Consider the following 24,580-nt stretch of genomic DNA (forward strand, 5'->3'; position numbering starts at 1 on the left):
CTTAGCGTCCAAATGCCCATTTACAACACGCACGCACTCTTGTAATCGTACTACAGGATGTCACAAAAGTGTGTACACCCCTTACATTTCACTATGTTTAATTGAACAACCCTGAAGAAACATCGCTGTGACACCAAGATGAAAAGCGTATATAGGGTAAATGTATTGTTCCCTTCAAAAAACTCAAAATATAGCCATGAGTAGCTAAAGCTCTGGTAACAAAAGTGGGTACACCCTGACATGAAAGTTCCTGAAGTGTCAATATTTTTATTTGGCCAATCGAATTTTGCAGAACCACTTTAATCCTCCTGGCCATGGATTTCACCAGAGCCTCATAAATTGCCACTGGAATACTCTTCCACTCATAAATCACAACATGACAGAGCTGGGGATATTTGAGATCTTGTGCTTCTTCACCTTCTCCCTGTTCTAGGACGTCCTTGCTTGGGGCGGCAGTGGCTCAGGAGGTAGAGCGCTCGTCTTGGGATCAAGGGATCCCAGTTCGAATCCCGCCTCGTCCGTGTTACATGTCGAAGTGTCCTTGGGTAAGACACTGAACCCCTAATACCCCCAATAAGCAGGTTAGCGCCTTACATGGCTGCAAGGCCGCTATTGGGAAATGTGGAGCACATTGTAAAGCGCTTTGGGAAGTCATTGACTTGAAAAGCGCTATATAAATGCAGATCATTTCATTTTTTTCATTTCACCTTCTGCTTGAGGATTCCTCAAAGACGTTCTGTTGGATTTAGATCTGGAGACATGGAGGCATTTAAGGTTCCCCTGCCTAAACCAGCACATGTCAAGGCCTGTCTTAAGTTTGCATATTACCGTTTGGATGATACAGAGGAGACATGGGAGAATGTTTTTTGGTCAGAAGGGACCTAAATAGAACTTTTTGGTCATAATTCAACTAAGCGTGTTTGGACGAAGAAGAATAAAGAGTATAATCTGAAGAACACCATCCCTACTGTGGAGCATGGGGATGCTTTCGGGGTTGTTTTTCTGCACATGAGACCAGACGAGCATTAAAATGAGGATGACTGGGGGCCGTGTATTGTGAGATTTTGTGCAACAACCTCCTTCCCTCAGTCAGAACATTGAAAATGGGCCGTGGCTGGGTCTTCCGACACGACAACGACCCGAAACACACAGCCTGGAAAACTAAGAAGTGGCTCCGGAAGAGGAATATCAAGGTTCTAGGATGGCCCAGCCAGTGTCCAGACCTGAACCAAATCGAAAATCTTTGGAGGGAGCTCAAGCTCAGTGTCACTCAGCGACAGCCCAGAAACCTACCTGATCAGTAGAAGATCTGTGTAGAGGAGTGGGCCAAAATCCCTCCTGCATTGTGTGGAAACCTGGTGGAAAAAACACAGAAAACTTTTGACCTCTATAAGAGCAAACAAAGACTACAGTACCAAATATTAACATTCATTTTATCAGGTATTCAAATACTTATTTGCAGCTATATCACACAAATAAATAATTAAAAAATATCATGCATTGTGATTTCTGGATTGTTTGACTTTATCTCTGTCACAGTGGACATGCATCTATGATGAAAATTTCAGACCCATCCTTAATTTCTAAGTGGGAAAAATAGCAAAATATCAAGGTGTTCAAATGCCTATTTTCTTGACTGTAATTCTTAGAAAAACACTAAAAACCTTCGAGTCTCCATTTATCCGTGTACGTTAAATATCCTCGGTGGACATACACTAAATCTTTCAATGCTTTACCATGTCTTTGAAATCACTGTACACAACTCTGAACAGAAACTGCAGAGCTAAGCTGCCACTTTGACGCCCCATGGGTATAAATCCAATGGGACTGTAACAGAAGTAAAGTGAGGCACAGCCTGAGGGATTGCTTGCTTCTTTGCTTGCCTTGACCTCACCAATCTGCACTGTATCATATGCTCTGCTGGATACATCCTGACGTTGTAACAAACCTACTATTCTAATAAGTAGTTTTTCCTTCTCCCAATTACAAAATGTTTATATGAAATCGTACAGACTGTAAATTGATGTATTAATCAATCATTCATTTAAAGTGTATATAAACTACCAGGCATCCATCTTCTGCACATTGCATTATACTGTTATTTACTTTGACAACAATGGGATTCAGTGTTTTTTTAGTACTTTTTTAGTCCCACATATATCTTGAGTCAGGTGTGTATTTCATGATGTTAATTCGGTTGTACTTATTGAAGTCAAATGTATTGTATGGAAGGAGTATGGAAGATATATGCAATGACTATGCAAATCTTATGGAGGGAAATTAAAAATAAACTGAAATGTGCTGTTTTTCAAACACACGGAAACATTTTTTGTACGCACCAGTTAAGTTTTTTTTTTTTTTTTGGGGGGGGGAATTCTGTTGCCTGGGTGAAGTGGCTTTTCAATATGTTATTTTCTTATTCATATCATTATTATTATATTTTCAGATTGTCACAGTAGCAGCACGGCGGCGCAGTGGATAATGCATGTGCGGCACAGTTCTGAGGTTGTGAGAGCAAACCTCCTGTGTGGAGTTTGCATGTTCTCCCTGTGCTTGCGTGGGTTTCCTCCAGGCACTCCGGTTTCCTCCCACATTCCAAAAACATGCATGTCAGGTTAATTGGCCGGTCCAAATTGTCCCTAGGTGTGAATGAGCGAGTGAATTGTCTGTCTCTGTGTGCCCTGCTGGGATGGGCTCCAGCACCCCCGCAGGATGAGACAGATGGGATCGATACCGGAGACTGGAGCAAGATACCAGACAGGATGAGACAGACGGGATCGATACCGGAGACTGGAGCAAGATACCAGACAGGACAAGAAAGACGGGATCGATAGCGGATATTGTGTACCAAATCCTCCCCAAATAAAGCACCACCCGTTTGCTGTACTATTCTGTATTTCTGCACTATACCTACGCACCACCTCGAGTTGATTCCTGACACATATATTTTGATCCTTTCAAATCTGTCGATTGACAGGTAGATCAGCTGCCATCATGCAGATAGTGTAACAATCATTTATGGTTAATAATAAGATGAGATGCAACTTGAAGCAAATAAAAAAGTGAATGAAGCAAGACAATACACGAAAAATCCACATTCACAGTGGGAGGAACAAAAGTTTCCTAGTAGATGTGGCTTATTAATCGTCAATAATTGCAAAATCAACATCGTTAGTGTGACTTCATCTCCATCCCAAATTCAGCAAGTAAATGTTTCTTAATGATAGTCAGCGCTTCAAGCAGTTAAGCAACCACAAATAGCAGTATCTTCAGGCCGAGGAGAGAAAAGGCAAAAGGCTAATTTAATAGCTTCGAAGGTTCCTTCAAGTGGCTTAGCCCAAAATGAAATTCAACCTCTCTGGGTGGATGAAATTTGCATGTCATTAACACGTTAGCTGTGTGTCTTATTCCCCATGCGTTGCTGACTCATTACAGAGCGATTTGGGAGCCATTGCAGGCAAACACTGAGCATATAATTACGATATAATTCCTGCTCCTCAAATATTTATCGAATTATTTTCTTAACTTAGTTAGACCCATTGTTGAAATTGCCTTCGGTCTATTGGTCTAGTTTTCCCATTTTAAGATACTCCAGAAATCACGTTCTATATCAAGCAACGGAATGCCACTAACACTATAATAAACGCACTTTTTATCATTAGTTAGGCATTAGTAAAGTTTCAAACGATCAATTATAGGACTAGTTTGTAAATAGAGGTTTAGGGTTAGTCTCAAGATTTTTCACTTTCAAATGATACCAATGATAAATCATGACCTACACATATTTTATAAATGATATTATTGTTTTTGTAGCATTTATCTACATTTTTTTTCAGCCAATGAATGATGCTCAAGACACACCATTGAAAATGTTTAAAAACATAAATAATGGCACCAGTTTTATTTTTTAACCTAAAAATATAAAGTTGCCTGTTAACAATAATAATTCTTATTTTTTTCTATCATTTTGGTCACCAAAAATTATTTGTTTTGGTTATTTTTTTTTGCAGCAACTTTAAATTTTACAATATTTTTAAATCGAACTACATATTTGTCTTGTTTTATAGAAAAATAAGATAATAATAATCAAAATCAGAAAAAAATCGTGCAAGATGTTTACTTTAAACGCTTTATCTTAAAATGTTCTGCAGTGCAATCTCAAACTGCTACATCAAACACAATGTCATGAGCAGAAAATGTGCATGTATAAAATAGAACAGTAGTCCGCAGGAGTCAACTGTCATGGATGAATAGCATGGTTACTGGGCTGATTACTTGGAATAAGCAAAGATACGAAAAAATGAAATGCTTTTGTGCAAAGATAAAACTGGGCAATTTCCTGCAACACAATGGTTGAAAAACACTGAAGTAATGAATGCAAAAAAAAAAAAATGAAGTAATCTTAAGTGTACATCAAAAGCTTGCTTTACCTAAAGGGAAACAGGGAAAAAGGCCAATTTCTTACGATAAATTGATGAAAAAAATAAAAGAAAGTTTTCCATTTTTTTCTTAGCTTTATTGCACACACACACACACACACACACACACACACACACACATATAACCCTCCCTCATACAATAATTATGAAAGATATTTCCCACCCTGGACACCACCTCTCTGACCTGTTGCCCTCTGGTAGGCACTGTTGGGTGCGTCCACCTTTTATGGCCTGGATGACGTGACTCCACCAAAGAAGGTAGAGAGGGAGGACTGTGGACCTTCCCCATGTGCCCTTCCCTTGCGGGCCCATTCGCTATTGCACAGAGAATTTGATTTGAATGAAAAAAAATTCAATTTGGCTGCCATTTGTTAGTTTTCTGCCAAATACGCCTGTTTTTGTGTAAGTGTCCCAAATTTAATATTTTGTGGGCAGGAATCATGAAATATCAGCCTTTCAGTACAAAGAAACACAACCAGAGCTCTTTTAATTACAATGTTGGTGTGAATTTCAATGGTAATCATTTACTGTACAAAATTGTCTTGTTGAAATCTGTGTGACGTTACTCCGAGGCTCCATTGGGAACACGAATCTTTTGAGTTTTTCACCAAGGAGCCTGGAAACAGTTTATCAGTACGAGCCGGTATTTCAATCATCTGATAGTGAACCAACCGGTCCAAACAAAGGATTGCCTTGTGGGGGGTAGGGTGTGGCTTTCTGGTCTGCGAGGATGTTTCTGTAGCCATCCAAAGATTCTGTCTTCGCTCCAAATTAAAAAAAGAGGTGAAAAATGTGTTGATTATGTGACAACAGATCATGAAACTTCTACACAAACGGGGTGTACGTGCCGTTAGCATGTTTTCCTCCTGTAAGCACAATACACATCACATTGAAAATCATTCAGTGTGAAGTAGGAGATTATACATATGCACATACATCTATATGCTGAGTAAAGGTGTGGTGCATATTAATATTTTTCACGGTTGCCTAATGGAACAGCTGTAAGTGTCTCTAGACAGGAAGGTGAGAACATGGTGTGCAATTTATTGTGCTGTACTTTTACAGAACAGTTAATATAATGAACAATATTTTCACATGATTTCACATGCGTTAATTAAAAGATTGCATTTAAAACCAGCTTCTCAAACTCAATTTATTTGAGGGCTGCCAGAGCTAAGTCCATGGTGAGGTTAGACTGCATTAGATTTTCCACAAGAAAAGCTCTGATAAAAACAAAAAAATAACTGTTTAAGATTGTTTTGTTTTATGTTTAAACTCAAAATAAGATCTAAATTAAACATTAAGAATTATCGGGAGGATCCATCGATAATAAGTAAATCAAATACTAACGTGACAGCAATTAAAGTCATAAGAAGAAGAGTTAATTTCAGTGGAAAAGTACTGTAAATGCTCTACTACTTTTTGCAGTAATTTAACACTGCAGCTTTAAATGTGGTTACGCTTCTATTTTTTTTTTCTGTGGCGGCAAAGAGAAAAGCAACGCGGTGTTCTTTTTTACAACACATGTGCTCTAAATACAACATATCGCCATGACGTCTGGAAACATTAATAACGTACTTCTAGAGAAAAGAGTCCATGTTTTTGCCCACATTGTTCATGCTATAAGTAATGAGAGCAAAAGGTTTTACAGCATTTCATTCAATATGTACAAAATACTTGAGACATTTCAACATTTTCACCCACAAATCAAGCCCTCGAATTTTACATCCGTGGAAGTTACCTATCAAAAATACTTCTATTCCCTTGCTGTATCATCTGTGTCAATGTTAAGTTTCTTTGAATCCTTAAGGAAAAATAACAAGTGAATGCAATATGGTACATTACCGTGGCAAACACCAATGACAACAACACAAGAAGACACAACATGCCGGCACTGTTGGTGTTAAAGCCAAAATTCCCTCGTGGTTGTAAGAAATGTAAGAAATAGAAGTAAGTAAGTTTGTTTTTATGGCTGTTGAGGCCTGCAGCTTAAAATATGGTGTGGCTTGTATACAAATAAAATGGAGTTTTGTTCTTAAATTTGAGTATATCACCTTTATTCGCATGCGCTCTGTGGTCCGGAATTTACAATACAGAGGCTTCCCTACTTAGTACCATTCGACATACAAAAAACGGTAGATATGAACATTTTTTACGGGATGTCGAAAAATATCCGAACATTGCTGTAAGTTTGGTTGTTTCGTTGTGTGACAGTACTGTAGTGCTTCTTTCCGGCGCGTGGCGCTGTGAGAGGTCACCTAGCATCCACCCCAAAGAAGAAATGTGGCTTCTACTTCCTAGTTATTGTGTAAACGTATTGAATCTCTAGCGCGCTAAGAATTTTTACGTTAATATTGTTTAATATTTCGCACATCCATTCAATATGGTTGGTGTTAAGTGTAAAAAGGCATGCTGTTTCTTTCTAAATTAAAGTGGAATAAGAAAGCTTGATGCGGTTGAGAAAATGGTTGGATCGCTTTTTTTCGCCCACTTTCTACCACGGAGGAGGAAGTCCTGAAGCTCATCTTCCAAAAGTAAATTAAAACTAACTTTATTTATCTTTATAGAGCATATTGTTTTATAAAATGTTTATTTTTTTAGTACAAAACAATACAGGTTACTTATACAAGCCTAAACATACTTATATAAACCATAAACATACAAAATATAGCTCTGAACCAACTTACGAAAAAATTCTACTTACGAACCGTTCGGAACCTATCCCATCCGTAAGTAGGGCAGCGCCTGTATTCATTAATATTCTGATTTATTTTGTATAATTTACTGAATACAATGAAACCTTCAACACCTTCAATGCCATAACGTAAACATACATTTTGAGAAGAATTGTCTTTGTGGGCCAAAACGAAAAAAATAGTTGTTTTTTTTAAAAAGACTCGAAAGGGTTATTAAGGGTTTGGGGCTGCTCATCGGTATCAACGCTTTGAAAAGATTTAGTAGACTATATCACCATTAGATGGCTGGAGTGGCTATGATCACATCTTTGTCGACAAATAAACACATCCCAAACTCATAGTGTTGCTTCTTTTTCCCGGCAAATGAGTGTGTAAGGCGGCCACATACGGCAAGTAGGCATAGTAAAGCAGTGTTATGAGAATCGCAAGATATGAACTAAGTTAATTCTTCAAGAGAGCTTATTCCTTTCCAAAAAAAAAAAGACAAAGTCACATCTGATCGTCTGATCAGTGAGGGATAACATTTCGCACTTCCGCTTGAACGTGGTCGCCTGAAGAAACGCCATGGTGACATAAATCCTGTGTAAGTTCTGGCAAAGTTCTTGCATTGTTTTAATGCATCAGATCATTGTTCTTGAAAAAAAAATGTTACTTACACAAGGAAAACGCCTTGTGTTTATGGAAAGCATTGTTTACATATTGGGGGTCTCATAAATGCAAAAAAAAGGAACAACAACTAAGAAAAAGCTCTGCTACAAATGCATCCTTCACAAAATGATGTTATTCTCTGAAGTTTTCTTTGAAACTAGTATTTTCCAGAAAATCAGAAATGTTCAACTGTTGTTTACTAAACAAAGGTGAAAGCTAGATACATGCTTTAATTTCTAATGAAAGATGATGGTTCAAGCCTTCTTTTAATATGTCCTGTATAGCTACAAAAATATATTTTCTAAAGTCCTTCAAAGATGACTCAAAATGGCAAAATTGGCTCTACCAATTTGCATCGAATGAGTTAACATGAACTCTTCTGAACACGGCTTCCCCCGAAACAATTTTTCGAAACATTAAACTTTATCTGCACATTGATGGCTGAAAGTGGCAGCCGCCACGCTAGCATGGCTACTGTGACGTATGTCGAAACGACACAAGGAAAAACTTTCAAGTTGCGTTTGGTGACCAAGATCAAAGGTAGAGACTCAAAGTCATTAACAAGTCTTATCCACTGACCTCTAAATTTCAGTTTAACAGTGGCAACAATCTCCTCCCGTGACCCTCGCAACCACTTATTCCACGTTTCCGTTTAAATCAAATATTACACTTCAACATTGCAAAACAGAAGAAGTTTATTACTAAAAGTAGCTAATTTGTGTGAAACTATAGTCTATGTTTGACCGATGTGCATATGTGCAATGGTCCGAAAGAGGTCGTACAGCTCGTCAGTCATATTGCAGGGCGGAGCTACATCCAGATAAAAGTTTCTTTCTCCATACTTACTTCTTTTGCGTCTCTCTCACTCTCTTTCTCTATTGGTTGCTTTCAACGGGAGCTGTTCGCCTGGTACACTGACTTCCAAATACATTACCATGTTAAAAACACACTCCTGATGCAATTCGAGTTTTGCAAGGTACAATACAGGTGTGCACTGGCTTAAGCCTGCAGCTTGAAATCCAGTGCAGCATGTGCAAGGTCAGAATTAAACTTTTAAAGGGACAGTATGTAATATGTTATGCATCCTAGTGCTTTAGTTGGCAATGTGTTGTCTGGTGCAAGCAAGAGGCAGTGACGCCACTACGGAAACCCCAGGTGGACAAACAGCACCATGCTTTCTTCAAATGTACCTGGCCATTGTTGTCAGCTTCAAAACACGCTAGCAAGATGTCCTCTCGAACAACTTTTAGCATTACCTCAAGCGATGACGTAAGTCAGCTACATATTTTTTAATAGTTTGGTGGTCAAATTTTTCATGGAAAGCACAACTGATATACTTTCGGACTTGTTTATAAATAAGAGGATAGAGTAATGGAGCATTGCAAGACAATACTGAAGTGCCACCGTCAATATTACTGGTTCTAATGTAGCTATGTTCACATTGGTACATGCAGCTTAACGACGCTAAAGGAAAGAACCCACTACATCATTTTGTGTAGACTTTTGAAACACTGAGCCAAAGAGAGCAAAGAAGGCAGAGCAAGACGAAGGGGCGGTAGAGGGAGAGGACGTGGAACTTGGGCTTTGCTACGGCATTACACAAAGTGGCATTCTTTAAAACAAGTTTCATCTGTAGTTTCCCCCTAAAATCTCTCCATCTTGGAAATGCAGCCCAAGATAAAGCCTTGTACTGTTGGGACGCTTTCATTTGGAAGCGGTGGGTAGCTTCAACTGTGCCATCAATGTTTTTTTTTAGACTTTCAGAGATTCCAAATCTAATACCGAGTAACTTCTTAGTGCTTTGAGAGCGAACCAAAATACTGTACTTTTAACATGGGCGGACGGGAAGAACAACTACGTTGTCTTTGTCTCGCCGTTGGTGGGATTCGGACAAACGTAATGCATAACATGTTACGTTTGTCAAAGTCACTTGAAGTCTCAGACGATTCGCGAGCTTAGCTTAAAAATGCAAGACACAAAGCATGATGTTGTTGCTCTGGGCACCCAGGGGAGTGGGACTTCATACTTCCACACGGGATGCAAATTTTTAGAAGAAACTCAGATTTCTCGACCAATGATTCTTTATTAAAATTAACATTGGTATGATAGTTCATGTATTTTTGCCTAGTATTCAAATCAATGTTTTTTCTTTTTACTGAAAGAACATTTTTATTCGACCACTAGGAGGCACAAAATATTACATACTGTCCCTCTATTTTGAGGATGCGACTTTTAGTCAGGTGGGCTCCGTAGTCGGAATTTCTGGTACAGACGCTGCCCTACTTACAAACGATGGTTCGTAAGTTGAATTTGTTCGTAAGTAGCTTTAGTACTATATTTTTTTTATGTTTAAGGGTTATATAAGTATGTTTAAGGGTTGTATACGTAATCTGTTTTGTTTGGTATTAAAAGATAAACATTTTATGAAATAATATGCTCTATAAAGATAAATAAAGTTGAATTTAACTTACTTTTGGAAGATGGGCTTCAAGGGTTCCTCCTACGTGGTTGAGAGTGGATGTGAAAAAAGCGATCCAACCATTTCCTCAACACATCAAGCTTTCTTATTCCACTTTCATTTCAAAAGTAACGGCTCGCCAACAATATTGAATGGATGCATAAGATATTAAACAATAAAAATGTCAAAGTTCTTAGTGCGCTGGAGAAACAATATAAAATGTTTACACAAGAACTAGGAAGAGGAAGTGGATCTCATCCTCGGGGTGGATGCAGGTTGACCTCACATAGGGCCACAAGCCAGTAGCGTCGGAAAGAAGCACTACAAGGCTGTCTTGTACTCATAAAAAGTTGCACACAATACAAAATCAAACTTACAGAATTGTCCAGATATTTTTTGACATCCCGAAAAAAATGTTTGAATCTACCGTTTTTCGTAAGTCAAATGGTCGTAAGTAGGGGAACGTTTGTCTTTCTCGCTCATGATCTCTTTGAGTGTGAGTGCACAATTTGATCAATTTAATCAAATTGAAATACCAGCATGTATACATTTCAAGTTGCCATGACTGTATTTGTATGATGGAGTATTTACATGCACATTAATTTGTGATGCACTCCCACATCATTAAATAGTCATTCGCTTGATTAACGGCGTGTATACCAGAGCTCTTCATTAAAGAGCTTTTTGGGCTCCTGGTTTTTTAATCACCGCTTTACGTACGCTTTTAATGCCTTGCGTCAATCAACTATGAAGATGCTTTTGTGCGTGTACGTGCGGGTTTTCCTCAACTAATCGCTCGCATTTTTCATTGGAAAGCCACACAGAGCAGTTCAATTCCAGAATCCACTCCAGCCCGCCCAAGTACTTATCATCCCAGCACAATAAAGGTCATCAGAGAGATAAACACGTAATGAAAGCGGAAGGATCACAAAGAGGTGCCACCGACAAACACGGCCGTGTCAAAGCGCCCGGAAAGCTTGACGGCTCTTCAAGCTAATTAAAACCCTTAGCTCGACTGGCTTCCCTGATCACTCCTCACAGAGAGCCACCCGTGAGTGGCATCAATGAGCACGCGCAAGCTTAAGTGAATGTTGACTTCCCCTAATGACTATCTGCCTCGGTGCTTAGTAAATGCGAGTGCCAAAGTCCTCCGCGACGCTCGTTGACTCGTCTCAAGCTGATGGAAGACCTCGGCCCGGGAATCACATGCCAGTTGTTCGTCCTCGCTCTGTCATTTTCTTGCCAGCTATTATTTTGCTGTGTGTAATGATTATTGGATCGTGCTACTTCTCAGAGGAGTGAGTTATTTTGTGTTTTTCTGCATTATTCTACTTTTTGCCGCAACATGGTTCTATGGGAAACATAGCAAATATACTAAACTTTGACATGCTCTTTTGCAAAAAGCAATTGGACCATTTCCTGCAGCACACTCAACACGCTGTCCTGGCACACAAGTATTGAGGGCATCTGGATTTATTATATTGATCTGATATACAGCCAAATACTTTCCAATTTTTTTGTCCATTTCACGGTTACCTTATACGCTTGGGTTGTCACGGCACCAATGAGGATGAAGCTCTGGAAGACTTACCTCACTGTTGACGGTTCCTTGCCTGTTTTCGGGTCATGGAAAACCAGTCCATTTCTTCTGGCTCATCGACTTGGCCGTAGACCAAGGACCAGTTTAGATTCCTGCTCTACTAGACATCTAGACTAAGATTTTTCATCTGAAACAGCTTGAAAATGTTTTGTTAACGAGCATGGACGACCGACGTCAGGTGAATGTCGCGCACAGTGGTTTATTGCCGCAACGCTGCTGGACGGCTTTGAAGGAGTAGCCCCCTTTGCCCCCAGCTTCTAAAACTCTGCTCAGCTTCCAGCCAATTACAAGTTTGTGTGGGATGTCCTTAAGGTTGTTACTACTACCAGAGGGGCATGTCCGTGAGCTAGAGCAGTATACGTAAAACGAAAATGTTAAGTGCCGCAGACACCACTGCTAATGTGGGCTGTAGCAAACCTAACCTGGTTAGCATTAGCTATAAATAGCCTGGTAAAAGTGGATAGCCAATTGAGACACATAACAAGTTAAGCCCTTTAGCTAATACCACTTAATTATGGTCTTCTGTGTCCCTCACCGTAGTTATGGGTGACTCCATCACCCGTGACATAAAGCTTGGTACTTCAGCTATGATTAGTGTGTTTGCCAGGGCCAGAGCACCCGACATTGAGGCTAACTTAAGGGGGCTGACACGTAAACCTAGAGACCAGTATAGGGCTAGGTACATCGATATAGTCATTCACCTCAGCTCCAAATATACTAGGATGAGGCAAACTAAGACGACAAAGAAAAATATAGCTAGGACTTGTAATCTTAGAAGAAAGATAAGATTAATTTTTTCCCGGCCCTTGCCTGCAAGAAGCAATGATAAGCGGTTTAGCAGATCAAGATTTATAAGTGGTATCATCCAAATTTAGATTAGGTGTTTCAAATTTTAATTATAAAGACAAAACAATTCAGACAATGGAATGAGAAGTTCATACTGATATCAGTTCAGAAAATAACGGTATTGGAGGATCATCTTGGCTGCTTCATTCGTATTGAAAGTTCAGTGGGGAAATAATGCTGATATATGTTGCATTGTTTAGAAAACAGTGTTAATCAAAGCTGAAAATGAAACGCTTTGTTAAATTTAGAAAAAGCTCAGGAATGGATGCCAAGCTGTATGTTATACCTGGAGATGCACCTCTTTGTGTTTCAGTGGCAAAATAAAGCAGATGACATTTAAATACCAAATATGATAAATGAGCTCTGAAAAATACAGACTCAAGATGGGTGGTTATATTTTTGTAACTTGTTGTAAAAACGGATGGGTTGTCATTTTCAATGGCCAGTTAAATTTAAATGAAACCAAATGAAGAGGCAGCCTCCATAATGTGCCCACTTGGAATGTTTGAATAGTCATTTAGGGGAACCGAATCAGTTGTTTGCACAATAAATACATTTAATTGGATGAGAAAGCAGACAGTTGAACATCAGTCATATGTGAAGAACTAATCGAATGTATCCAGCAAAAAGGAGCATCATGTTCCATTCCAATCCAATTTATTTAGCAAAGCAGATTATTAAAAGGGGTTATTTGAAATATAAAATATATTGTTGTGATATCTGAATATGACACGACACATATTTAGTCATCACTGTAAAATGTCTTCATTTATAACTCATTCATTTGTTTGTGTATTAGCAATCAAGGGTTGGGGTCCATAACACTTTTCCGGTCTGCCTTTCTACCTTTCTTTTCGGTAAATTGTCCATCAAACCTCTTTAATTTATTGTAACCTTGTATATGATGACCAGTGATTTTTTTTTATGATGTCAATCAATCACTTCTAGGGTCAAAAGTCCAGCTCTCGTTCCTGTTAAAAAAATTAATTACAATTGATTTCCTCAGAGCACGGCGGCGCAGTGGTTAGCGCTTGTGCGGCACAGTTCATGTCATGGGAACCTGTCGTGGGTTCAAATCCAGGTCCAGACTTCCTGTGCGGAGTTTGTATGTTCTCCCCGTGCTTGCGTGGGTTTCCTCCGGGCACTCCGGTTTCCTCCCACATTCCAAAGACATGCATTTCAGGTGAATTGGCCGGTCCAAATTGTCCCTAGGTGTGAATGAGCGAATGAGTTGTCTGTCCCTGTGTGCCCTGCGATTGGCCGGCAACCAGTTCAGGGTGTCCCCTGCCCACTGCCCGGAGATGGCTGGGATGGGCTCCAGCCCCCCCGCGACCCTAATGAGGATAAGCGGTACGGTTAATGAGATGAGATGAGATGAGATGATTTCCTCAGGCAAAGGTTCAGCAGCTTGAGCAAAATGAAGAGGCTGCCGTCAGTAGGTTAGTGCTCTGTTCAAGTGTGGACCCCCTTTAATGTACTTTATAACGATGTTTTAAACGTAAACATTTCATGTCCCAGCGCATGTTCCACTCCCGAGTATTTGACCGAAGAGAGCAGTTCAGTCGAGGATTTTTATTACAAGATTACAAAACAGCATAAAACAGTATACTGAATGAATTAGCTAAATATGTATCTGTGAATATTAAAATGAAAATACATATCAATTAATGTATGTTTATTTTTATCTGTATATACAGTTGCAGTTACATTTTCTTAGCTGCTGTTTTGTTTTTGTTTTTTTATGTGTGTTTGTTTCTGGATTTGGTGTGTCCTGTTTGACCATAATGATAGTGATGTCATTGTGGTAACGTAGTATTGAAAATAAAGGGTAATGGTTATATTTACTCAGAGTTAAATTACTTTCTTCGGTAACTTTATGAGTTTTTTATTTTTTTATTTTTTTTTAAATCACTGAATTTTCACATTAGAAAATGAATAGTATTAATATGATACGTATTTAACATACTACTGTGTTGAGCATCTGCAGAAGCAAAGGGAGAAACACATTTTTTTTTACCTCATGGAAGAAGGCGATAGTGAGAAAGATTCTGAATAGGAGCACACATCAGTCCCAAACAATAAAATTAGTCATACGATTTACAATCCAACATCAACCCAGGTCAATTTTTTCATGATGGTGAATTACTTATATATTGATGTTTTATTCAAATGTAGGCAGGGCATATACTTCATTAAAGTAAGACAATGAAATGTTTTTTTTCTATGCTACAGTTTATATATTGCGTTCTTACTCTGCCAATCAAATGATCAATCAGATGTAGGTTCCTTGATGTGTAAATCTAACTGTGCCTCAAGAGACATGAACCTCACCGCACATCTTTGTAAAAACTACTGCATGTATACATAGTTAATGGATATGATGTGTTAAATTTTGAACTCAGTAAGTTGAAGTGGGTTGTTGTCTCCGTATTTGTCCTTCACAAGTCGTCACGGAGGTCGGAGTACCAGAAAAAAGACACCCAATCCCGAACCGCGATGATGAAACTGTGACGAATCAACTCTTTCTCTCGCTCCACTCTGCTGGTCTTTGTGCCGTGGGATTGGTGCTTCTTTTTGACTTTGGAAGTCAGTGAATCTCATGGCTCAGTGGTGTTCATTTCTATAATCCAATCTCGGTATAAAACCTTCCTTTGAACGTCGACAGAAAGGCCGCAAGACGACACAGTTCTCTCCCTTCTCCCCACCACTCTGATCCAAGCTACCCATCCAGGCGCAGGCGTTGGAATAAAGCTGGGATGAAGCACATCTAATTAACTTTACGTATGCTCGAAGTGACGATGATTGTACTGGAAGAAGAGGGCATAGAAAACGACGTGATGCACTACAAAGTTTTCAACTTCATCAGCTTTGTTAGGATCAAAACAGGCGTCATTAAGACTGGCGCTCCCTGAATCATCAAACATGTTTCGCAGTCATTTAACCTAATGATATTACAGTTTATAAATGAGAAGGATTGGTAGGGACGTCGGCTTAATTGCTGTTAGAAATGTCTGTGAGGTGACCTGGTCTGTTCAGGTAGTATCAGTATTCTGTGAGCTTTGGTAGCAATTTTTCAGACTTTTAGTGGACTTTCAATGCTGGTGTTTAAACTGGAAACGATTTGTTTAATGAATGAAGTGCCTTAATTTCACCTATGACATAATTCGGCTAAGTGGGTAAGTTTGGCAGGGACAGAGTGGACATGTCCCCACCAATATTCAACAATCATTGTCTTGTCACTGGGCGGCATGGCGCTGGGTGGTTAGCACACAGCCCCGCGGTGCAAAGGTTCAGCTACCGCAACATCCCCGTGTGGAGTTTGCATGTTCTCCCCGTGCTTGCGTGGGTTTCCCCCAGGCACTCCGGTTTCCTCCCACATTCCCAGATCATTTATGTCAGGGTAATTAGCTGGTCCAAATTGTCCCTAAGTGTGAATGGGCAAGTTGTCTGTCTCAGGTTGGCAACCAGTTCAGGGTGTCCCATGCCCACTGCCAGAAGATAGCAGGGATGGGCTCTAGCACCCCTGTGACCGTACTGAGGATACGCGGTGCAGATAATGGATGGATGGATGGATGTCTTGTCACCACCAATAGTAGGTGATAACTTGATAAAACATGTGATATCACCAATGCCAAGACAATACCAATGCCCTTGGTGATACCTGTTCAAGTGATTGATGTACTCTGGATAAGAAAACTGCACTTTAAAGCCTGCTTATATATAGAAAAAAATTGTATTTATATTTCATTCATGTTTTTTCTGAAATATGTTTCTGCTATTGGCATTACACTACGTTTTTCATTGCACTATAATGTTCTAGCAACACGGCGGCTGAGGGATTAGCGCGTCCGCAGCACAGTTCTGAGGTCATGAGATTGAACCTTCCTGTGTGGAGTTTGCACGCCAAGACATACAACTCATTTGCTCATTCACACCTAGGAACAAAGTTGGACCGGCCAATTAACCTGACATGGAAGTTATTGGGACGTAGTGCCAGAAGGAAACCCAAGCAAAAACGGAGAGAACATGGAATCTCCGGACAGGGAGGCTGCGGTAGCTGGATTTGAACCCATGACCTCCGAACTCTGCCGCCCTGTATTATTACTATTATTATTATTATAAGTATTCTTATTAATATTAAGTTAGTGTGTTTTAGCAGTCAGATTGCATTACTGATTACATATTTCAGCAGGTAACTCGTAACTTCATACCTGTCAACCTGTACGTTTTTGCCGTACAAAGTATGTTTATTACGGATTTTAAGACGTGTACGACGTACAAGAAAATATGTAAGGAAAAACGCAAATTTGTCAATTACGGGTACCATCCAGTATACACCGACTATCACGAAACGGCAAATCAATCAGTCTAACGAGTTTGCCGCGGTAGCCTCTATCGCGGTATGTTTTTTTTCGTTGCAAACGAAGCGAGCATTTTGATGCTACTGTGCGCATGCGTCTGCCACCTGGGGATTTCCCATCATGCATCATTCAACATCAGATTTCAGGTGGTAGTTGTGTAGTGAAAGGAAGTCCGTCTTTTTTTAGAGAACCGGCTTTTTCGGCTCAACTCATTAGGGAGACTCGAATGCTTTGATGCATTATATTATGAATTATTATGTTGTATAAAGAAGTTAAGAAAAAAAGGAGGTATAAAAGGAGAAAATGAAAAAAGAAAGGTTTGTGGTTATCCCTCTAATCAGTATATTACCAACAATAATTGAATGCAGAAAATGAATTAATAATTTGAATAAGAAAATGTATTATTCTACTTAATTATGTTTGCATGTATTGTTTCCTTCTACAGTGAACGTTCAAGCTACTTGAGATAAAAGAGTGTATGTCACTCAATTTCTTGCGTCTTAACTCTGAAAAGACCGAAATGTTAGTCATTGGTCCATCTAAATGCCGTGACTTATTCTCAAAAACTGCTGTGAACATTGACAAATGTCACATCACACAAAGTGACTCAGTTAAAAATTTAGGTGTCATATTTGACCCTGATCTATCCTTTGAAATGCATGTAAAGAAAATTACTAGAACCGCTTTCTTCCATCTTCGTAACATTGCTAAAATCCGTTCAATACTGTATCAGTCTGATGCGGAAATTATGCGTTTGTTAGATCCCGTCTCGATTACTGTAATGCACTACTCTCTGGTCTCCCGAAGTCTAGAATCAAGTCTCTTCAGCTGGTACAAAATGCCGCAGCGAGGCTTTTAACTAGGACAAAAAAGTACGATCACATAACACCGATTTTGGCTAACCTGCATTAGCTCCCAGTTAGCCATAGATGTGATTTCAAGGTTCTCTTAGTATTATACAAAATCATACATGGACTTGCTCCCTCTTATCTTTCAGATCTGATTTCCCCCTATGTCCCGGTCCGAAGCCTACGATCTGAGAGTGCCGGTCTTCTGGTGATCCCAAGAGCAAAGAAGTGTTCTGCTGGTTCGAGAGCGTTCTCCATCCGGGCACCGGTGCTGTGGAATGCTCTTCCCCCTGAGATCCGATCTGCAACCTCAGTGGAAATGTTTAAATCTAAACATAAAACTCACTTCTACTCCATAGCATATGAATAACCTACTCTTCTCGTCGGCTGAAAAATAGTCTGTGTAATATAGTGTAATAATCTGTGAAGCCCTTTGAGACTCTTCGTGATTTAGGGCTATACAAATAAAAATGACTTGACTTGACTTAATTTTTGGACTTTTTTATAGTCAAGTCGTCATTTTTATTTGTATAGCCCTTAATCACTAAGAGTCTCAAAGAGCTTCACAGGCTATTACACAGACTAGTTTTTCAGACTATTATTACACCATCCCCTGATCTGGAACCAACATGAGGGCAAGGAAAAACTCAAAAACCTCAACATGAGGAAAATGAAGAAACCTTGAGAAGGGACCGCACATGTGGGATCCCCCTTTCAGGATTACCAGACAGCAAAGGATGTTGCAATCACAAATAATACAGAGACGTTGTCCAAGAAAAGTATAGGTTATCCATATGCTATAGAGTAGAAGTGTGTTCTAAGCTTAGATTTCCACTGAGGTTGCAGAACGGATCTCAGAAAAAACAACATTAATGTCGAGCAACCCAGTATCTCACAACAAAATGTTAATTAACAATATATATGATGTAACAAACCACATGTACAATATAACATGTTAAATTACATAAATAAACACATTTGAAAAAAATATGGTGTACGATTATTTTGTATTTTGTAAGGGAATATACAACAGTTTGTAAGGGCATGGAGCCGTGGAGGTTGAAAGGTATGTAACTGTATCCGGCTCCATTTTTTAAAGTAACCCTTTCAACCTTGTTAATGTCATATGCAGAGGTCTCACTGTACGTGATTTATGCCGAAATAGATCGTTATAAGTTCAAGTGAATATATTATAATGATGAAAATGAGTTTCAAACTCCAGCATGTTGCAGGTGCAACCATCATCCAGAGACCGTCCGCCTACTTGTGGCCACTTCCCACTCTCTCTCGCGCCTCCGTCGCAGGTTGCAGCCAACCGGCTCACGGTGCTCGAATAAATTAAAAAAGGAGGCTGTGCGTTAAAAACGGGAGGGAGGGAGAGAGAAAAGTGGAAGAGCGACGCTAATGCTCTTCACACGCGCAGTCAGAGAGCCAGCCAGCCAGTCAGCCAGTGCGCGCTCGGCTGGGTCAGCGTGCCGGTGCCGCCTGGAGATATTTTCCCTTTTTTTTCCTTTGCACACTTACCAGGGGGTGATTCGAACCTTCCTTTTGCCTTACTCTCAAAACCTGCAAAAGGAGAACAGGACGCGCATTGCAAAAATATACTTGGAATGTGTAAGTAGAAATGGATGGTCCGCGACTCCTTCTGAAGGAATGAAGATTGATGCCCCATCGCAGTCTCGTTTCGACTGGATTAAAAAAAAAACAATTAACTATTAGGGGTCACTTGGGGACAAAGATATGCAATGCAAATTGCAGCGCTACCTTAAAAACATACTTTTTTGTGTGACGTTGATGACAAAAGGGCGCACCGAAGTGGATTTTTGGGGATGATGCGCGTCCAACGCGTCACACTAGACCCAAGTTCGATCGCTCAACGCTAAATTTCTCCATTTTGTCAAGTTCTGCACCCAAGAGCTTCAGCACAAGGTAACAAAAGTTGCATTTATACTGACACAAGTCAAAGATTAAACATCTGTTATGTTATTTTGCATGGAATTTCCAAGAAGAAATATGAAATCAGGAATTCCTAAAGGGCATTTATTATTTCTTTATCCATTTTGGTGTATATCCGTTGCAAGGAAATGTGGTGTATAGCTTAAAAGCACCCAATCAGAACTGAATTCGTACAAACGTGAATATTTTAGTCCATGGTGGGTGTTAAATGTCAAAATATAAAAGAAATCCTTGTCGTTGTCCATGTATACCTGTCCTAAATTCTCATTTCTGGAGGCTACATTTGATTATAACATTTGCAAAATAATTTACTACACCCGTTACACTTGTAAGGATATCACTTCAAACGATGTTGTTCATGATATAGTAGTTCTCTTTCCAAGGGTCAAGAGAGAAACCAAAAATGGTATTTTATTGCCTGGTACAGGAATGCTCTGAGGACATGTGGTGCTTTGCTCCAAAACACCAGAGTTTAATTGATATAACGGGATTATTTTAGTCAATGGTGGCTGCTAATTGACGAAAATTCTAAATGCCATACCTTTGTTCATTTATACCAGACATATATCCAAGAAACAGATGCATATTTGCTTGAAAGATGTATTACTATTGTATTCCTCAATACTGGTAAAAAGTAGTCACTGGTTTGTGTATCACAGTTTTCAGTTTTGTGGTCTTTTTTTTCAGTAGTAACGGTATTTGTTCAATGGTGGTCAATACTCATTTGAATTAGAAACTATCTATCTATCTACACTGGTCATATCTCTCAAGAGGGGTGACCAACAGCACGACTGACACGTACACCAGAAAAAAAAAAAAAAAAAAAAAAAAAAAAAAAAAAAAAAAAAAAAAAAAAAAAAGGGGGAAAGTAGCAAAAAACACCCAAACAAGTTAAGCACCTCAGCACCCAAGTTGGTCATGCTTCCGTCCCTCCAGATGAAACGGGACACAAGAAAGCGGCCATGTCACTCGGGTCAGGGTGACACAACACGCTGTTCAACAGAAGGGCCAGACAGCTTTCACTGGTTTACCCCTGCCGCATCATACAGGTGCCATGGCCATCCCTTTAATTAGAAACTACTGGTGAAAAATTAAACTAACAACATTTCCAATAATTTTACATATTGTCAAGGGAAAGATATGCAAGCAGCCCTTGTGAGTCTTTGTTGACAAAGATTTATCTTTTCGGGAAAATGTATCAGCATTAGGAGTGTTATTGGTTATTGGAATTGATTGGATCATTTAATTTCATTTCATACCAGTGACTATCAAAATTGATACTTGCAGTAATATCCATCTCACGCCTCTCTGTACATCAGGGGTCTCAAAATTGTGGTCAAGGGGCCATTTGGAGTCCAGTGGGTGATAGTTGAAGCCCCTCGATTCATCGAAAAAGTTAAAGGGACAGTATACTAATTAACCTCTAGATTTTGTAATATGTTGTACAACTGAACACGGGGGTTTAAAATCACAGGTAAGAATGAGTCAAAGTGACCATAAAGCACCATTTTTTTTCCTTGAACTAGGGGCTTTTCTTAAGTTTCACCAATTTCATGCTCCACTAATGAAATAATTCTCGCTTTTAATGTGTTACGTGTCCAAATCAATGTTTCCAACAGTAAGAAGAAAGCAAATAGGCGCAGTGGAAAAAAAAAAAAAGAGCTCAATTGGACATTGCTAACACATACTTTATAGAAAAAAAATTCTACTTTTAACCTTTTAAAAGGACAAATAAAATGACCCACCCACCTTCAAATGAATGCTCTTTCTTTTTAATGACCGACATTTGATTCACTCAGAATCACTGAATAGTACACGTTGTGTCAGAACCAGAACAGATACAGGACCCAATCGCGTGACGTTCTCACACAAGCTTTTTACTTTATGCAAAATGGGTAGTCATGCACGTTAGGAAGCCGGTCTGACGTAGAAGGACATGACACCGGAGACCAGAGGGATCGATAACGAATCAGGGTAACGAAAATAGAGAAACAAGACGGGAACCAAACTGGAGAAACTAACCAACAGGACAAGAATAGACGGCAAACCAAACTGGAACCTGAAATTAAACAATAAAAAAATAAACGGGAACAATACCGTACTGCATATATCACAGGGAAACAGAACCCACGTCTTGTGGGGCATAAGTTCGTTGATGGGATGACAGGACAGAACCCCCGTCTTGTGGGGCAGAAGTTCGTTGACAGGAAGACAGGACAGAACCCACGTCTTGGGGGGCAGAAGTTCGTTGACGGGCTGACAGGACAGAACCCACGTCTTGTGGGGCAGAATTTTATTGACGGGATGACAGGACAGAACCCACGTCTTGTGGGGCAGAAGTTTGATGACAGGAAAACAGGACAGAACCCACGTCTTGAGGGGCAGAGGTGTGTTGCCAGGAAAACAGGACAGAACCCACGTCTTAAGGGGCAGAAATTCGTTGACGGGCTGACCCTGAAGCAAGAGAGCGCTGAGCTTTATATACTGTACACAGAAAGTCAATCTCTAAATGAGCCGCAACTAGCACAACAGGGCCGGGGCCAATTGGGCAGCATGGCATACCGTGACACACAAGGGCGCGGCCAAGTGGGCGTTATGCAACCATAACACGTTGTCCCTTTAAGTGCAGCCCTAACTGCACTAATACCTTAACGATTAATTTATTTTCATATTTAATATTAATGCAAATCTTTTTTTGTGTAGGGAATTAAAAGACATTTGAAAACAGTAGAATATTTGCAATTTTTGGGAGGAAAACCCACCCAGACCCCTAGCTCCTGTACATAATGTAATGGTCCTCTTTCCCAGGTCAACTATTTCCCCCTACAGTCCAAAAGTCTTACCTGATGTTCTGGCATGAAAAATACAGTCACCAGGTCTGGATATTGTTACATTGAGAGAGCATCCGAGTCCTTTGTTTTCCTGTCTCCCTCGTAAAAGATTTTATGACGTCTGGGCTCACGCCGGTGTCGTGATTTCCTTCAGGGCTCATCTCGGGCGCTAGGAGAATGAGGAGCGCTCAGGGGAGACGGTGGAGGCAGCACCAGTGGCCCCTTCGGCACCGCTAAACCGACGAAAGGCCCTCATGTTTCCATGGGAGTGGATGACGCTAAGCCTGCTCGCCGGCTGCACCCTGGCGGCGGGGGCCCGAGCAGCAGCCGATCCCGCGCCGACCGGCTTCCGTGGCTCTTCGGGGCCCCTGGGATGGCTGCTCACCGCCAAGGGGCCGTTCCATAACTCGCAAGAGTTTCTTGATTTCACCGAGCGCTACCAGCAAGGATTCACCACCAAGTACAAAATCTACAGGTAAGATTTGTACCCTGTGTGACTTTATGGACAAAAAAAGCTTTGCGGGTTTGTTTCATTCGGACCTTGGGTTTTGGGCTAAATCTGTTCTGGTCTGTTTTAGATATGTTATAAACTAGTCATTGCTGTGCTTATCTCAACTGAAGGGAAACGAATGTATCCACCAAAATGTGTTCGTTAAAGAAGCTGTACGGAATCTGAAACGTTATTTTTTGCCTCCATCCCCTGGCTTGAAGGAGTCTTAGCTCTTTCATGATGCGCGTGCAAGTACGTGCATTTCTTCGACTTGATCAAATACATGATTTGTTGTTCATCTTTTGGGGGTTTTGGTCGGGGTTTGGACTTTGCGAGAAATAAGCCTTTTCTTAATTTTAACATTTTATTGCCATACTGACCCCCCAAAAAATAACTTAAAAGACAACTTTATTTCGAACATTAAAATAAAAACAGGACAAAAACAATGAGTCAACAACAAAATAATGTTACATAACATGTTCGAAAAGGGGTAGTCAGAAGCAGATGCTTATTTTCCTAATCATTTATCTTCCCTATTAAATACATTTGACAAATCCTCTTCTCCTCTTGTGTCTAATATAACAAAATATCATGGATATACTTTTTACATAGGTCAGATATCAATATTTATAATAATTACAATAATCACATATTTTATACAACAATCTTCGAAATACCCATCCCTCAACGCCATTATGCCACGGGTTACCAAATATCACTGTGGAACCAATGATAATAACAACAATAAAAATAAACATAATATTTATAATAACAGTTATGACATAATAATAGCAACAATAACAACAAGTTAACCATAGTTTTAAACGCAGTATTTCCAATCTCACTCATATCCCATTTTCTTCATCCCTGTATTTTGCCAGTAATGCTTTTGTGTATTTAAATTTGAACACATGAATAGTTGGACATTGTTTGTTCTCATCTTGTAAATTATTCCAAAGTTTGACTCTACACACAGACACACACATACTTTTCCTGGTTGTTCTCACCTTTGGGATTTTGAATTTACTACAGCCCCTCAAGTTATAATTTCCCTCTTTCCGAATGAACACTTTTTGGATGTTTTCTGGCACCATGTTTTTGTTGAATTTAAATAACAGTTGTGAAGTGATTTTTTTTTAAATCATCTAATTTTAATAATTTGGACTGCATAAATAAAATATTAGTATGATCTCGATATCCTACCCTGTGTATGGTTCCAATTGTACGTTTTTGGAGGATAAAAAGGGGCTGTAGTGAACTTTGGTAATTATTGCCCCAGACTTCTGCACAAAATTTGAAGTATGGCAGAACTAGAGAACAAAATAATAAATACAATGCATTATACTTTAAAAGGCATTTGACATGCTTTTAGTTACCTTAGTTTGTATGTGTCTGATGTGTGTTTTC

At 39.6% G+C, this 24,580-nt stretch overlaps 1 protein-coding gene across 1 annotated transcript in view; it reads left to right on the plus strand.

The window, feature by feature from the left end:
• The first annotated feature begins 19,326 nt into the window (after positions 1 to 19,326).
• The window catches only part of LOC148355029 (BMP/retinoic acid-inducible neural-specific protein 3-like), a 101,933-nt gene continuing 96,679 nt past the window's right edge, over positions 19,327 to 24,580 (plus strand). The window contains exons 1-2 of the mRNA XM_088350035.1: positions 19,327 to 19,825; positions 22,838 to 23,158. Of these exons, the coding sequence (XP_088206161.1) occupies positions 22,938 to 23,158 (221 nt within the window). The 5' untranslated portion in view covers positions 19,327 to 19,825; positions 22,838 to 22,937. The remainder of the gene's footprint in view (positions 19,826 to 22,837; positions 23,159 to 24,580) is intronic.

This window comes from Urocampus carinirostris, chromosome 12 (assembly GCF_059441175.1).
Source record: "Urocampus carinirostris isolate Australia breed hairy pipefish chromosome 12, RoL_Ucar_1.0, whole genome shotgun sequence".
NCBI classification, from domain to species: Eukaryota; Metazoa; Chordata; class Actinopteri; order Syngnathiformes; family Syngnathidae; genus Urocampus; species Urocampus carinirostris.